Below are 16,971 nucleotides of genomic sequence, written 5' to 3'. Positions count from 1 at the left end.
AGTTAGGCAGAATCTGTTTCAACAGATATTTCACATTTTTTGCATATCAACTACATAAATTGTAGCGATAATCGTGAAAAATCATTTCCCCCTCATATTTCCGACAGTACTATAGCGAGGTCTTTCTACGTTGTTGGAGCACATAAGGCTGACATGGGTCCGTATTTTTCATGGACTGCATTTGAGATTATATGTCATACAAATAAAATCATACGCGGGTAAACACTCCATGGCACGTTACAGCATCTGCCTTGTAATCACGTGACCACTCATGTGACTTTGTAGCTTCAGTCTTGCTTAGTGTTCAGCGTTTTAATATGGAGGAGTTATCTCCCTTCATATGATGAATGGGGAGTACGTTGTCAGCATTACCTCCCTTTATGTTCCAGGTTCCAATCGTGATTCCCGTCCTGGTTGTGTTGGCATCAGTATATTTGGTCATCGCTCCCATTGTCCACGATCCCCGGATGGAGTTCCTGTATGCACTCATGTTCATCGCCAGCGGACTTCTCTTCTACTTCCCATTCGTCTATTACAAGCTGTCTGTACCCGGTGTCGGTACGTACAAGCCTTGCTTTGAAATACATACACTCAGCTCACATTCATCAAATAGATGGGTAAAGCAGACATACAGAGAGACAGACAGACAGACAGACAAGCAGACAGGTTTATTCAGTACTTTAGGCCCATAATACATACATTTGGCAAAATGCTTAATCATAAACAGCTGTTCGAAGGTGTGGACAACATTATTCACGACATCTGAGCTTCACATGGGAACCACAACATTTGATTTGACGGAAAATTCCCCAACACAAAACACTAATGCTGCATGGTTAACAAAAGAAGCTGGGCACAGCATTCATTCGTTACGACATAAGCCTTGTTTCTATGGTCGATTCTAAAAGTGGGTACAATGTGGGAAGCCCCTCTTTCGTGTCCTCTGCTGTGATGTTGCTGGAATACTGCTAACAACGGCGTAAAATCACACTCACTGATTCATGACGAACCAGACTGGACAAGGAGCAAAATATCTGGGACACAACGACGCAAAGCCACAGGATGGCAACAAAAAAGCATAAATCAATGGAATTTATGCAGAAAATACCATCGTCTGTATGTGTTTAAGCGTAGTGTGAATGAATGAGTGAATGACAGTTTTACGCCGCTTTTAGCAATATTCCAGCAATATCAGCACAGGACACCTGAAATGGATTTGGCACTTTGCTCCCACGTGGGGAATTGCACACACATCATCAGCGTTAATTACTAGGCTACTAGGCAACCCCACCGCCTCTTAAGTGTGCACTACCTGAGAGTGGGCTTTATATAGATAGTGTTTAGGTGGGTTATAGGGTGGAGTTTTTGTTTGTTTGTACTGATATTCTGGTTGTAACACGTCCTCTGCAAATGTTTGCTTGTCTTTAGTTGGAGTTCGGGTGGATGGGAGACAACGATCGTTTGGGGTTGTTTTTTTCATGATTGTTTACATGTTGACTTGACAGCGGTGGAAAATGTGTTGAGTGCGACAAACCAATACGACATTCAAAGAGACTAAATATTGTCGTCATAGCTGTGTGAATTAGTATAAGGAATATGCATATATAGCATGCCACAGCAGTCTAAGACACGTCTGTGCACGCAGATTATGACTCGTGCACAGAGCTCTGAGTATATCCAACGCATAATAGTAAAGTGTGACAAAGTGCAAGGTATTACAATAAACCAACTGCACCGAGTAACAGTAGAGCAAACTGTACACGAGGCAGTAAAGTGCACCAGTCGGTCCAACACATGACATTCATGTGTAACAGTTAGTTGAACACATGAGTCTAATGGTGAATAAAACAGTAGAGTCTTAAAGTAAATAGAACACACGAGTCTAATGGTGAATAAAACAGTAGAGTCTTAAAGTAAATAGAACACATGAGTCTAACGGTGAACAAAACAGCAGACTCTTAAAGTAAATACATGTAGAACACATGAGTCTAACGGTGAATAAAATGATAGCGTCTTAAAGTAAATAGAACACACAAGCCTAACGGTGAATAAAACGGTAGACTCTTAAAGTAGAGAGAGAGAGAGAGAGAGAGAGAGAGAGAGAGAGAGAGAGAGAGAGAGAGAGATTATTGTTTTTTTTCTGGGTTTTCTATTTCTCGCCCACAGGTTGAGGGTGGATTTGAGATGGCTGCATCCGTTATGTTGATAGTATTTGAATGGGATTGGATACGTGGTAGGGACTATTTTCGCTTGACTGCTGCAAGTGTATAATACAATGCAACAATTCTTTTGGCTGTACAAAGTTGATGGGGACAATGTGAGAGAGGGTTGTAGGTTGGTTAACGTGGAATCTTGGATGCTGAAGTGTAAACACCAAGAATTAAACAATTCTTCAGATTTCTTTGAGTGGCATTTTAGAAGTAGGGAAGTACAATGTAGAACAACTTCTTTTATTCGTGAGATTGACGTTTCGGTACAAGTGACAGCGGTGCAAGAATCTGTAAAGAAACATCGCTCTCACGAATAGAAGAAGTTGTTGTCCATAAAGTTAATTCTACAGACATTCATTTTTGTGTAATCAAAGTTACAAAGTTTTGTATATAGACAGTACTAAGAGCTTGCCCAACTTTCATTATCAAAATCACAAGTGAACTTGGGCTTTTCATAATAGTGGTAGCTACGCCCCTTTACAAATATTTTATCGGGCATGCTAAATGTTCTGAAAAATAATACTGGCTCATTTTTAACGAAAACGACATTCGTCTTAAAACGCCGACTGACAAAATATCAAATGTCCCCGCCTTCAAGGGGGCCCTACTCCCGGAAGAATCAATTCTTGCACACCCGAGCGTACAGACCATACCCCTTTTATTTACGAAACTATCTTCCTCCCGCCAAATGACATGACTAAGGATCTCTCCCTGTTGTTCTGGCGGTAGACAGAACACATCGACCGGGTGTAATTCAGCTACTGGGCGTGAACAGTTGTTCGGGTTTACCTCGACCTCTTTGCGCAGGGGAATAAATTAATTACCAGGTCAGTCGTGAAGCGTGCGCCAGACAAGCAGGTGTGTTTGAAGAATGCAGTTCACCTTATATCGTTGAATGCGGTCACGCTCATTGTCCGTGACGACCGTGAATATACTCCCACTCCACCGGTCGTATTGGGGTCGATTGTGTGGTGATAGCTTCATGACACAACTAGGATGATATATCTAAAAGTGACAGCTTTTCTTATCATGAATAGCCTTAGGCATAAACTGTTAAACTGCTAAACTGTTTTGGCAAAAACCTGTCAGTGTGAATCGGTATCCACGGTTCGTGTTTCCACGAAGGGAAGTAATGCAAAATATATACATTATGAAGTCAGGGAACGAAGAAGTGAACTTCCAGTTTGGGGTCGGTGGGGTAGCTTAGTTGTTAAAGTGTTCGCTCTTGACACCGAAGAAAGAGGATCGATTACCCTCATGGGTAGAACGTGCACAGCCCATTTCTAGTGTCCCTCCTCGTGATAATGCTGGAATATTGCTAAACGCGGCGTAAAACACAATTCACTCGACCACTCATTTCCTGTCTTAGGCCCTCGGTATTCCCGGCGCTTTCCACCGAAACCTCTTTCATGGCGGTTGGATCTGAGAGTGCTTTTACCTGTACGTAATATTTAAATCTGGTTTTGTTTTTCTTTTCAGATGCATTTACTAGATTTGTTCAGAAGCTCTTTCAAGTGGCGCCCCCACACTCGGTTCACAACCACTGACGTTATACGTTCGAGGTGAAGGTCACGGAAGGGCGAAGGTCAACGAAGGATGCTCACTGAAGCAAACACTGTGCTATTATAAAATGTAAATAGCCTTGTGACTTGTTTCAAAATGTCTCAAAGCATTATGAGGTCTACACAGGCATCCGAACACCGGATCATTTGAGTATGTAGTTTCAACGATAGTAGGAAGCTCGGCGGGGCCATCCTAGTCTGTCTGACAGACATATTTGCATTTTTCATACAGTTCACAACACTAATACAGAACTCAAATGATTTGTTTGAGTGGCGTTCTAGAAGTTGCTGGTACACTGCTTTATGGATGATCAACATTAACTTCACTACTTTAACAACGCCGATGTTGCGGTTCTTAGGTTCTTATGCCGTTCTATACCGAAACATAGTCATTGTTAAAGTACAGAAATTGATCATGCATAACGTAACATTCTGTCATCTCTGGAACTCAACTATGCTACAAGGGCCAGAACAAAATAAAGAAAAAAGACAAAAACAAAAAAAAAAGAACCAAGAAATGCCTGGTGTGCCACATGTTTGCAGTGGGGTTTTCAAATAAAGTATCAGAATGAGAAGGAAGCGCCCGGAGTCTTTTTAGAGGAAATACGATAATCTGTATGCCTATGTGCCTTTACCAGTGTCTGTTGTCTCCTATACAAAATCGGTCACCTATTCTTCATTCAGGTTGAAGGATTTACGGCACATCGTACCTTACCAGAGAATGAAGTGTACAACAAACAGATCACATAAAAGCTTTTCTCAGGGGTCGGTGCGATGTCTGCTTTGTTGAATGGTTAAGGTAGCCATTGTAACCATCCTCGGTCACCAAGGGGATTTTATCTCCATTGTGCTTTGGTAAACACTCCAGGCCTCTTCTGTATGGCTTCTGTTCTTTATAGTCACTTATAGCTTTTTGGCAGAATACACATTTCGTTCATGAAAATAATTTGATATATTTTACGGCCATGCCATTCCAATCAAGGTAGAAACGGAGCCATGGTGGTGGAGGGTCCAATAACACCATTTAAACTAAATGGAAATAAGATACACTTGATACAAGAGGATGGTTCACAACTCATTCGTTATTTTGAAGCAACTCTGTATATATAGTCATATGTTAGTAGCAAACATTTGTTTGTGTTTTATTCTCATTTTGTATAAAACCTTCTCGGGGAGAACCTGTGGCGATGGGATAGCCGAGTGGTGAAAGCTTTTGCTCGTCCCACCAAAGACCCGAGTTCGATTCCCCACATGGATACAATGTGTGAAACCCATTTCTGGTGTCGCCCGCCGTGCTAGTGCTGGAATATTGCTGAAGCGGCGTAAAACTAAACTCACCCACTCACTCAGAGGGGGTAATTGGCAGATTAGACTTTCGAAGCTGTCTTACCGCTAAGATAGTCGCAAGTGCCATACATTAACATTAGCTTACGACTACCTTAGCGCTAAGATAGTCGTAAGTGCCATACATTAACATTAGCTTACGACTACCGTAGCGCTAAGATAGTCGCAAGTGCCATACATTAACATTACCTTACGACTACCTTAGCGCTAAGATAGTCGTAAGTGTCATATATTAACATTGCCTTACGACTACCTTAGCGCTAAGATAGTCGCAAGTGCCTTACAATCACAATGCCTTACAACTACCTTAGCGCTAAGATAGTCGTAAGTGCCATACATTAACATAGCCTTACGACTACCTTAGCGCTAAGATAGTCGTAAGTGTCATACATTAGCATATTCTTACGACTACCTTAGCGCTAAGATAGTCGTAAGTGTCATACATTAGCATATCCTTACGACTACCTTAGCGCTAAGATAGTCGCAAGTGCCTTACAATCACAATGCCTTACAACTACCTGAGCGCTAAGATAGTCGTAAGTGCCATACATTAACATAGCCTTACGACTACCTTAGCGCTAAGATAGTCGTAAGTGCCATACATTAACATTGCCTTACGACTACCTTAGCGCTAAGATAGTCGTAAGTGTCATACATTAGCATATCCTTACGACTACCTTAGCGCTAAGAGAACTTCGAAAATCTAGGCCCAGTACGTCATGCTTGTTATCACAACCAACTTCCATGGGTGCAAGGCTGTGATCTGGCGGGTGTTTGTATACAAAGGTATTGATTTGTTATCATCATCCACTCGTAGTCGATCACTGTCAAACCGTCGTCATTTAGCTGAAATAATGCTGACTTCGTGTGAAAGATATTTCTCGTGTATATTTTGAAACTGGCGAGCAGAGGAAAGTATACACTTTAAAAGGACTTTACCAAAACCCGAGAAACATTCAAAAGGTCACCGCATCATTGCGGAGTTCAGGTCCAATATTTAGATATATAATTCATGCGACTCCCTAATCTTATTTGTAATCACCACGACACAAAGGTGCATATTTCCTCTGCATGGGAGTGTGTGTAAGATGCAATAAAAAAATATCACACACCACGTGGCTTTGTCATTACTGGACCAAAAACAGTGGTAATAAATGAATTATCAAATACTTTTGATTTATTATGAATAATTATTGGTCAATTATTTTAATGAGAAAATTTGCTATCCCCGTAAAGAAACGCATAGATGTTCTAATATCTTATTAAATCAAATATTCAACACATAGTTCCACAGACGTCCCAATATACCATACATCTCTTAAAGGGAACCTTTAACACAGTTCCATGTATCAGAACACGGCCATCCTGAAATTGTTTTGTTTTATGAAATACATTACATTGTTTATGAAACAAATCACCACAACGTCACAAATCATTTGCACGTGCAAATAATGCGATACGTGCATTATTGCTGCGTAGGCCTATAAGTTCCCAGATCATTTCAGAAAATTAACATCGTAATGTTGAGTTATTTGGCGAAATTACTATGCCACCTCTTGGTGCCGCGACGAGAAACATCGCTATTGGTAGATTAGAGGCTGGAGAGTCTGTTGTGAGACGTCTGAATGTCAGCCAGAGCACATTGTCTCGACTTGTGACGCGATTTCACCAAATGGGCACAACGACTGACCGGCCACACATCGGAAGATATAGACTCTTTAGAACCATCGATACACCCGGGTCCTTCATTTACGTGATTGGACCCTTACGCTGCTCGAAAACGTGGTCGTCATATTCGTATCTCTGTCTATGATTCTATGCTCTGGTGTTTCAGTATTATTGGTGTGAGACTTGGACAACTACACGCCCATGAATTATACCAATATCGCAACCGATCTCTGGCTTATGCGTTTCTTTTTTGGGATAGTATATTTATTCAGCCGATTGTATTTGCAATCAGTTCGTCGTTAGGTGGAGCTGAACAAATTGTGTTTTCCGATGATTCACTACACATTTTCAGGAACTCAACACCCAACAGAAGCCAAACTGAAATTTGTCATCCAAATCTTAAACGTCCTTGACTTTAAACGCTAGCTATTTGGCCAAACCCGTGGAAATGGATACTGTGGATAAAAAGACAAAACACAATGAAAGTATACGTAACTTTCGGGATTTCTGATAAACCTAAGTGACGCAAGGCTACACTTAGGACTACTTAACCACCTCTGTCCTTAGTATTTCTATACCACTTTCTACTTCAGCAAGCAAACCAAACGATGGTGTAGTACAGTAGGCATTAAACCGACGGAGACGAGATCCCAAAGCTTTTTTGAGCGATGTTACTCGATACACTATATACGGCCTTATCGTTTTCTCTCAGCGTATCAGCTTTCTCTTGCTGATACTCCCCTATCGTCCAAATACAATACGAGTTTTGTGTTACGCTTGAAACCTTGTCGAGGTCATCAACAAATATTTACGATGGGGTTGCAGATTTCATGTTAAGAAAGAAGAAATCATGTCAGTGTCATGGTCCCTACAAGTTTAAGTGCTGCGCATTGTGGTTTAGAGATTGAAATAGATGAAAGCTGAGGATGAAAACAACAAAGAGGGTTTGGGTGAGTGAAAATGATAAGACTCACAATCAGCTCAGGTCCTTGTCCCTCAATTCTCAGCCCAAACAGCGAACAGAACTTTTCAAAGTAAGCGCTACCTAGTCGAAGCCACCAAGAACTTCCCGAGAATGTGCAGACTCCTCAACATTTCAGCCGTCTGTGCAAGCACTACCCAGAATGTGCAGACTCCTCAACATTTCAGCCGTCTGTGCAAGCACTACCCAGAATGTGCAGACTCCTCAACATTTCAGCCGTCTGTGCAAGCACTACCCAGAATGTGGAGAACTGAGGCAGCCCCCTCATCAGGTGCACACATTTGCCATGTTTTTTGTAACTTTTGTCACAATTGATGTCCAAAGGTACAGAAAAGGCAATTACATGAATAATTCCATTGGTTTTATCAAATAGAATAAGGTCGGATTTATTGTGTTAAATACAACTGAGGATATATATGGGAATCTTTCAAAGAATTTTGTAATTGTCAATTTTCATAACGACCTCTGCATATACTATGCGGTTCCATAAATGGACCCCAGACATGCATGTCAAAGGTGGTAATAAGCGAACCGAAAATGCCATCTTGTCTCTTGAAATACTTCGTGTTTGTTGAACAGACTCAATACATTTATCATATAATCTACATTTCATATGAATATTTAATTTTACATTTTGACGCAAAACCATTGTGCGTGACGCAACTGGCCTTGAGAAGCAAACAAAAAGCCTTCCGTTTCACTTTTCAAGCCAGCCTACTTCATACAAGCGAAGGACACAGCAGAAATGCACTTAACCTCACCACATCGCATATGAATTAGGTTAAGAGAAATTCCCCTTGCAAAAAACTGAGTTTGAGTAGAGTTCATGTGACACTTCTTGGTCGACGCTCATTGCTAGATCAACCTCCTCTTAAGCGCCAACAACAAAAGCACTGGCACCGGGAGTGTCCTACATTCTTGGCTCTGCCCAGATGGCTGTGGAATGCGTTGTTTTTTTTAAGCTATAAAGTTTTGACCTCTTACCAGGAGGGTCATCGGACAAATATATGACTCTCAAATAGACTCTCCACATTGCGTAATGAAATATTTTCTTACTCCTCTATTGTGTCCTTTCTGTTCGAATCTGAACTTTATCCTGAAGTGGAAAAATGAAGAATTTGGTTTAGAATAATTGCTTTTGTCTTTGTATATTGTGTTAAAACCGACTTTTTGTTTACCCAGAGAAACGTTATTTTAAACAAAGGTCTATTCAGGAAATATCTGTTAGCTTTGCTTGGAACTTTATATATTTTTAAGGATTTGTATATTACCAGTTTGCGGCTCTTTGTCTTTGAAAATTGGATGGTGATCCTTCAGTATTCGGGCAACCACATACCTAGCTGGTGTCACTCAAAGCACAGTCGACATTGAGAGCGACATATTAAATTAAATTCAATTAAACTTGAACATCTGGATTTCATCTTGTGAGCCCCTGCATGGGTTGTCAGGAAATTGTGGATGGGTCATGCGAACGTTCGTTTGCAGCTTACGGTCTACTGGTGTTAGAGTTAGTGAGATGGATTTTAGATGGATGCTTTTAGCGACATTCCAGCGATATCATGACGCGGGACACCAGAAATGGGCTTCACGGCTTCACCCAAGTGGTGAATCGAACCCGGGTCTTCGTTGTAACGTAAGAACGCTTCAACCACTAGGCTGGTGCTTTCACTGCCCGTGACAGCTTATATTCGGACACTTGGCGTAATTTCCATAGACTTAAATGCTAATTTAGTGTAGCATAAATAATTTTCATGAAGTGAATTTGGGATGGATCTTTGTAGAATTTGACTAGCAACTGTGAAATCATCTCTGCAATTCATTGTGATCATCACCACAAGCAATTTCAGTTAGGTTTTCCGACTACTATTTAACCAATGACATCACATGTATCTTATTGATAACTTCCATATGGTTCCACAATGAACAACCCTATAGGTCCCCATGTTAAAGGAGTTCTCTGTGCATATTTTGATTAATTTGTTGCCATTCGATAAATATTTAAATATGCAACGGAAACTTAAACACAAACTACGTGATAAACTATATGACTCCACACAAATGTGCACAATTGGATATGGATCTTACGAAAATTATATTCATGAAAATTATGTATGCTACACTAAATTAACATGTAAATATATGGAAGAAATACCTCAGGTGTCCTTACACAACTGGCAGGTAGTTATAGTTCGTCTAGTTGTCGGCACATGTATAAGTTTAATGGGGTGAGGAGAAATAGGGTTTAACGTCGTACTTCAGAACATTTCGCTCAAGTGACGACGTGTATGCATGTGTATATGTGGCTGCTTGTACTAGCCCACACTGAAGCTGGTTTAATACTGCTAGCCCACTGGGATACCATGCCAAAGCTAAGCTTGAATTCCCCACTCAGACACAGTATACTTACTTCAAGCCGACCAGTCCTTGTTGGTACCCATTAATGCCGTGCACCAGGCATGGACCAACAAGTACCATATTTTAACGTCTTTTGGTATGATATATACGGCTGGGGATCGAACCCTCGACGTTCCGCTTTCCGAGCGGACGCTTTAACCACTACACCCCGGAGGCGGTTGACTTGAATAGGCCTGAGTATCTGGATCTGAGACACTTTGTTCTGGTTTGTTCCTCTCCCTGGGGAAAGTCCCATGTCGAGTTTGGTTGGCTTGCATGTCGGAGAGAGGTTAACTGGGCTACGTAGTTAACTAACAGTTTTTTCAAGGGTTTCAATAAACCAGATATTACGTAGTTCCAACCCTTGAAGGTCAGGGGAATAGGCGACTATGCTTGCCGTAAGAGGCGTTTAACGGTATCAGGTGGTCAGGCTGGCTGACTTTGTTGGGACATGTCATCGGTTCCGAATTGCGCAGGCCGATGCTCATGATTTTGATCACTGGATTGTCTGGCCCAGACTCTATTATTTACAGACCGCCCCCATATAGCTTGAATATTGCTGAAGGCGGCGTAAAACTAAACTTACTCACTAATGTAGTTCCGCGGGGACGGTCCTAACTGGATGATATACGTGACGGTATAAATCCTCCATACCAAGGAACGCCACGTTTAACAGTACATCATCGGATCTGGTCGTTGTTATTTTCAGTAGGTATCCCCATAATATGAAATAAGATGCTTGATGAAAAACAGATTGATGAATACCCCTTCTCTCCTCAAGATCCCTATTTTACTTTCCCAAAGTCGTTGTCATATAGATGTGTTGCCCTTACATTTAGCTCTTCAGTCACGAAGATACCCCTTCCAGTGAATAAATTGTCGTGATTATTGATAAGTTTGTTTACATATTCTGAACATAGTTTTTACTTTAACAATAATTAATATCGAGTTATTTTCCTGAACATGACATTGTATTCATTGTCATCGGTCTGTAAACACTCTAATCGGCACCAGACAATCCAGTTATCGATATTGTGAGCACTATCTGCGCAGTCTCGGTAGGATGACACTAAAGTCAACGAGTCCTTCCACAAGTCCGGCATACACCATGCCGCCTGTTATGATCAGTATAAGGTGCTTGGTAGAAATGTTGAGCTGTCACCATCGGAGGATGAACAGTACCTGTTTTATTCGACATATCTTTTAAAGAGGAGTCCATTGGTTAAGGTGCTCGCTCGTCACGCCGAAGACCGGGTTCCATTCCCTACGTGGGCATTATGTGTGAAGCTCATTCGCGGTGTTCCCCGCCGTGATAGTGCTGGAATATTGCTCAAAGCGACACAAAATTCAACTCGTTAACTTACCAACTCGTTAGCGCACTAATATGGTATATTTTCCCGGCAAAACCCTTTACTGGCGATAAATGTCACACGACGACAATTGTTCGGCAGCCAGTAGATTTCCGACAAACATCAGTATGTCACAGGCGTATAACGAACCTACATTATATGCATTGCGTCACTGTTATATGAATAACGTTTTACATAGTGTTCCAGACTGTGGAATAAATGTAAATATAAAAAACAGATGAATGTAGCGGCAGATTGTGTCTGAATGTAAAGTATTCATGCTTTGTTCAACCTCTGGACATTGCTGTTAGCGGGAAATCATTGAAGCATGCATCCAGTTCAAAACAAACCAATGTATAGCCAGAGGGAATGTCACGGCCAGCCAGGTCGGGAGTAGTGCGGATGTGGTGCAGGAAACTGCAGTTTCGTCAGACAGTCACCATTGTCCATAGAGACATAGAGGTCCGTTGATTGATGTTGGTGCGTTTGATGTTTGGAGCCAGACGCGCGAACATTCAAGTCTAGAGTATTGTTAGTTCCCTATGAGGTCCATGCCATAATTCAAAGCGGGCTAGCTGCAACCAACCGTGTCTGTAGTCACGGAGCAGCTGTGGCAGATGGTTGTATTGACACACTTGGCTTCCATGGAGGAACTGACCACCACTCTCTGACCACGTCTCTCTGACCATCGATCGACATCGAACGCTGGTTTCACTCACACCTCGCGTTTCGAGGTAAGTGTTTCTGTTGCAATATATTACTGTATGAGTTGAAATGTGTGTAAGTGATACATTAACCCAGTCCCATCTCGGCAGTGTCAAGTGTCACATGAACTATTTTCACAAGACGCCGGCGTGATTACTCGAGAATGTCACATATATGGCTTCATGTTCATGTAGAGATCGTTTGTGTAAGCATATATGATTCAATGTTGAATAGCAGGTCCTGCAGAAATAAAATAACAACATTGCTTCCAGCGTCTGTGTATCATATAATCAACCGTTATAACGAGGTTGTTTTGTAAATTAGGCACTTGGTGAACCCGAGAGCGAGTTAAACACATACAAGTTCCCCAAATGAACAATGGCTGTTATCTCTCATTGACTGTATCTAAACATTTTCTAACTGGAAAGCTACCACAAAGTAGTACGTGTTTATCCCGTGACATGACTGTTTTCATGGTTTTAAAGAAATGTAAAAAGATGGCATGAAAGCAGACTAGCTGGTCTAGTGGAACGGCACATTTTTGAAAGGTGGCCTTATGCACCCTTTATACAGATATCAATTTTCTGTGAGAGGCCCCTATATTGTTCAAAGTTTCGGTTTCTAACTGATTTGTGAAAGTAAAGTGTCATTCTTTCCTATGAGTAGGCAAATGAATATTTTTGGGTTAAGTTTCAGATTATCTATGCGTTCATGACAAACTAAACAAAACCACTCTTGTTGAGAAGGATTCTTATAAATTATAGATTGATATGTTTATATATTATCATTCAAATAAAAGGGTAATCGTGTTCTTAAAAACAAACAAACCAAACTAACCACAGAACTTAACATCTAACACGGACTCGAATGCACTAACCTACACTGAGGTAACTTGACTATATCATCATCTGGATGCATTCAATAAGGTAATAATAGTTTCAGGAAACACCTGCCACACTCTACAATAATGTGTACATTTTCTGTTTATTTACAAAACACCATGTGTGCTTTTATGCATATCCAAACATAACTGTTTGAAAGATATGCATGCATACTGAACGAAGGCCTAGCAGGTGTTATGTTAACCTCAATGCCACATTTACCTCGTTTTAAGACCATTATTAAATTAGTTCTGGTTCCCATAGTGACAGGTATGCGTTTGCTGAGCGTAAAGAGGTGGAAACATAGTGTATATGGAGCTATGACTTGATAAAAAACATGGTGACATTTAGTACAGGATGTAGTGGTGGCGAGTCTGGTGGGAATGTATAGGGGTGAAGGTTCAGACCACGGAAAGTACAGACATCTAGACATCGTTACACGTTCACACGAAATGTGAAACATCGACCTACTTGTGTTTAAGAGGCAAATCGTTGTCATTTATAGAGAAAGCTGAAGCATTTCATGGATTGTGTGGTGTCATGTATGGTCTGATAGGAAATCCCAGGAAACACTTCCTTACCAAATGCCACGCCACTAGAACCCTCCCTATGCAACCCCCACCCTGACTTCCCTATCAAAACCCCACCCTAACACCTTCCTATAAGAACTCCACCCTGACACCTTTCAACCAGAAAACTACACAGACACCCCCTATCGGAACCCCATCCTGACACCTCCCTATCCTAACCCACTCTGACACCTCCGTATGAAACCCCTACCCTGACACCTCCCTATCAGATCCCCTTTCTGACATCTTCCTATCAGAGTCCGAACCTGACACCTCCCTGTCAAAACCAAATCCTTACACTTCCCTGTCCTAACCATATCCTTACACTTCCCTATCAGATCCCCACCCTGACACCTTTCTATCAGATCCCCACCCTGATACCTTCCTCTCAGATCCCCACACTGACACCTCCCTATCAGATCCCCACCCTGACACCTCCCTATCAGATCCCCACACTGACACCTCCCTATCAGATCCCCACCCTGATACCTTCCTCTCAGATCCCCACACTGACACCTCCCTATCAGATCCCCACCCTGACACCTCCCTATCAGATCCCCACCCTGACACCTCCCTATCAGATCCCCACACTGACACCTCCCTATCAGATCCCCACACTGACACCTCCCTATCAGATCCCCACCCTGATACCTTCCTCTCAGATCCCCACACTGACACCTCCCTATCAGATCCCCACACTGACACCTCCCTATCAGATCCCCACCCTGACACCTCCCTATCAGATCCCCACCCTGACACCTCCCTATCAGATCCCCACCCTGACACCTCCCTATCAGATCCCCACCCTGACACCTCCCTATCAGATCCCCACCCTGATACCTTCCTCTCAGATCCCCACACTGACACCTCCCTATCCCTCCATGACACCTCCCTATCAGATCCCCACCCTGACACCTTTCTATCAGATCCCCACACTGACACCTTCCTCTCAGATCCCCACACTGACACCTCCCTATCAGATCCCCACCCTGACACCTCCCTATCCCTCCATGACACCTCCCTATCAGATCCCCACCCTGACACCTCCCTATCAGATCCCCACACTGACACCTCCCTATCCCTCCATGACACCTCCCTATCAGATCCCCACCCTGACACCTCCCTATCAGATCCCCACCCTGACACCTCCCTATCAGATCCCCACACTGACACCTCCCTATCAGATCCCCACCCTGACACCTCCCTATCCCTCCATGACACCTCCCTATTAGATCCCCACCCTGACACCTCCCTATCAGATCCCCACCATGACACCTCCCTATCAGATCCCCACCCTGACACCTCCCTATCAGATCCCCACACTGACACCTCCCTATCAGATCCCCACCCTGACACCTCCCTATCAGATCCCCACCCTGACACCTCCCTATCAGATCCCCACACTGACACCTCCCTATCCCTCCATGACACCTCCCTATCAGATCCCCACCCTGACACCTCCCTATCAGATCCCCACCCTGACACCTCCCTATCAGATCCCCACCCTGACACCTTCCTCTCAGATCCCCACCCTGACACCTCCCTATCCCTCCATGACACCTCCCTATCAGATCCCCACCCTGACACCTCCCTATCAGATCCCCACCATGACACCTCCCTATCAGATCCCCACCCTGACACCTTTCTATCAGATCCCCACACTGACACCTTCCTCTCAGATCCCCACACTGACACCTCCCTATCAGATCCCCACCCTGACACCTCCCTATCCCTCCATGACACCTCCCTATCAGATCCCCACCCTGACACCTCCCTATCAGATCCCCACACTGACACCTCCCTATCAGATCCCCACCCTGACACCTCCCTATCCCTCCATGACACCTCCCTATCAGATCCCCACCCTGACACCTCCCTATCAGATCCCCACACTGACACCTTCCTCTCAGATCCCCACACTGACACCTCCCTATCAGATCCCCACCCTGACACCTCCCTATCCCTCCATGACACCTCCCTATCAGATCCCCACCCTGACACCTCCCTATCAGATCCCCACACTGACACCTCCCTATCAGATCCCCACCCTGACACCTCCCTATCCCTCCATGACACCTCCCTATCAGATCCCCACCCTGACACCTCCCTATCAGATCCCCACACTGACACCTCCCTATCAGATCCCCACCCTGACACCTCCCTATCCCTCCATGACACCTCCCTATCAGATCCCCACCCTGACACCTCCCTATCAGATCCCCACCCTGACACCTCCCTATCAGATCCCCACCCTGACACCTCCCTATCCCTCCATGACACCTCACTCTCAGAATGTATCCCGACACCTTCCTATCAAACATCAACCCGACACCTCCCTACCACTTCACATAAATGAGAGTTTCAACACTGTAGTCTCCATCGACAGATGTCGCCACGTTCCTAGTAACGAACTAGTATCATGTCGGGACGGTTGGGTAGCCTAGTGGTTAAAGCGTTCACTCGTCACGCCGAAGACCCGGGTTCGATTTCCCACATGGGTACAATGTTTGAGGCCCATTTTCTGGTGTCCCCCGCCGTGATATCGCTGGAATATTGCTAAAAGCGGCGTAAAACTAAAACTCACTCACTCACTAGTATCATATCATGGATTTTGAATCAATATTAAAGATATCATGTGCCTCCATGTAAATGATAATGTTCTCATGCACATGATAATGAAAATGCTCTCAAGCTTGCACTCTGTCCTCGCTGTGCAAATAAACATGTTGCATATTACTATTTGTTGAAATAACAGCGACAGTTCGGACGAAATTGAAAACAGGTGAGAGGAAAGTAATTTAGTAATACTGACATACCCACGTTCAGTGAGGAATCAAAGCGTGAGTTAGAGGTAAGTGGGAACGGCGTTGGTGGTGATGGTCGTGGTGGTCGTGGTGGTCGTGGTGGTCGTGGTTGTTTTAAGGAGTAAAGGTGTTGTTGTCGTTGTCGTTGTTGTCGTTGTTGTTTTTGTTGTTGGGGGGAGTGTATTGAGTCGCTAACCACGGCTGACCCGTCAGCTGACTAGAGGAAATGATGTCACCTATTTCATAACAAATTTGATGTGGGTATTCAGGTAACAATCCTCTTATGTGTTTTTGCGTGTGCGTGTTCGTGTGCGTTTGGTGAATGTACTCCTGACCTATGCCATCAAGACTTATTGGAAGGGGTGGTAGTGCAGGACATTGCACTGGTTCGTGAACCACCGAATCCCAAGAATTATACACATTGCGCTTTCTCGTCCCCAGGTCCACGTGAAGGTCCTGGCTAGAGTATACATCTTCGGTAGCCAATGCTTGTCGTAAGAGGT

General features: G+C 43.4%; 2 protein-coding genes across 4 annotated transcripts in view; both read left to right on the top strand.

The window, feature by feature from the left end:
* Positions 1-4,279, top strand: part of LOC137257833 (b(0,+)-type amino acid transporter 1-like) — a 39,188-nt gene extending 34,909 nt beyond the window's left edge. Inside the window, exons 12-13 of one of the 2 annotated variants that reach the window (XM_067795309.1) lie at positions 390-558; positions 3,690-4,279. In XM_067795309.1, the coding sequence (XP_067651410.1) occupies positions 390-558; positions 3,690-3,757 (237 nt within the window). In that variant the 3' untranslated portion in view covers positions 3,758-4,279. The remainder of the gene's footprint in view (positions 1-389; positions 559-3,689) is intronic. The other variant, XM_067795308.1, reaches the window with a different exon arrangement.
* Positions 4,280-11,732: 7,453 nt separating this feature from the next.
* LOC137257848 (b(0,+)-type amino acid transporter 1-like) overlaps positions 11,733-16,971 on the top strand; it is a 28,671-nt gene continuing 23,432 nt past the window's right edge. Inside the window, exon 1 of one of the 2 annotated variants that reach the window (XM_067795328.1) lies at positions 11,733-12,243. The gene's annotated coding sequence lies outside the window, so the exon portion shown is untranslated. The remainder of the gene's footprint in view (positions 12,244-16,971) is intronic. The other variant, XM_067795329.1, reaches the window with a different exon arrangement.

Source organism: Haliotis asinina, chromosome 12 (assembly GCF_037392515.1).
Source record: "Haliotis asinina isolate JCU_RB_2024 chromosome 12, JCU_Hal_asi_v2, whole genome shotgun sequence".
NCBI lineage: Eukaryota > Metazoa > Mollusca > Gastropoda > Lepetellida > Haliotidae > Haliotis > Haliotis asinina.
This window is presented reverse-complemented; position numbering and strand designations above follow the sequence as displayed.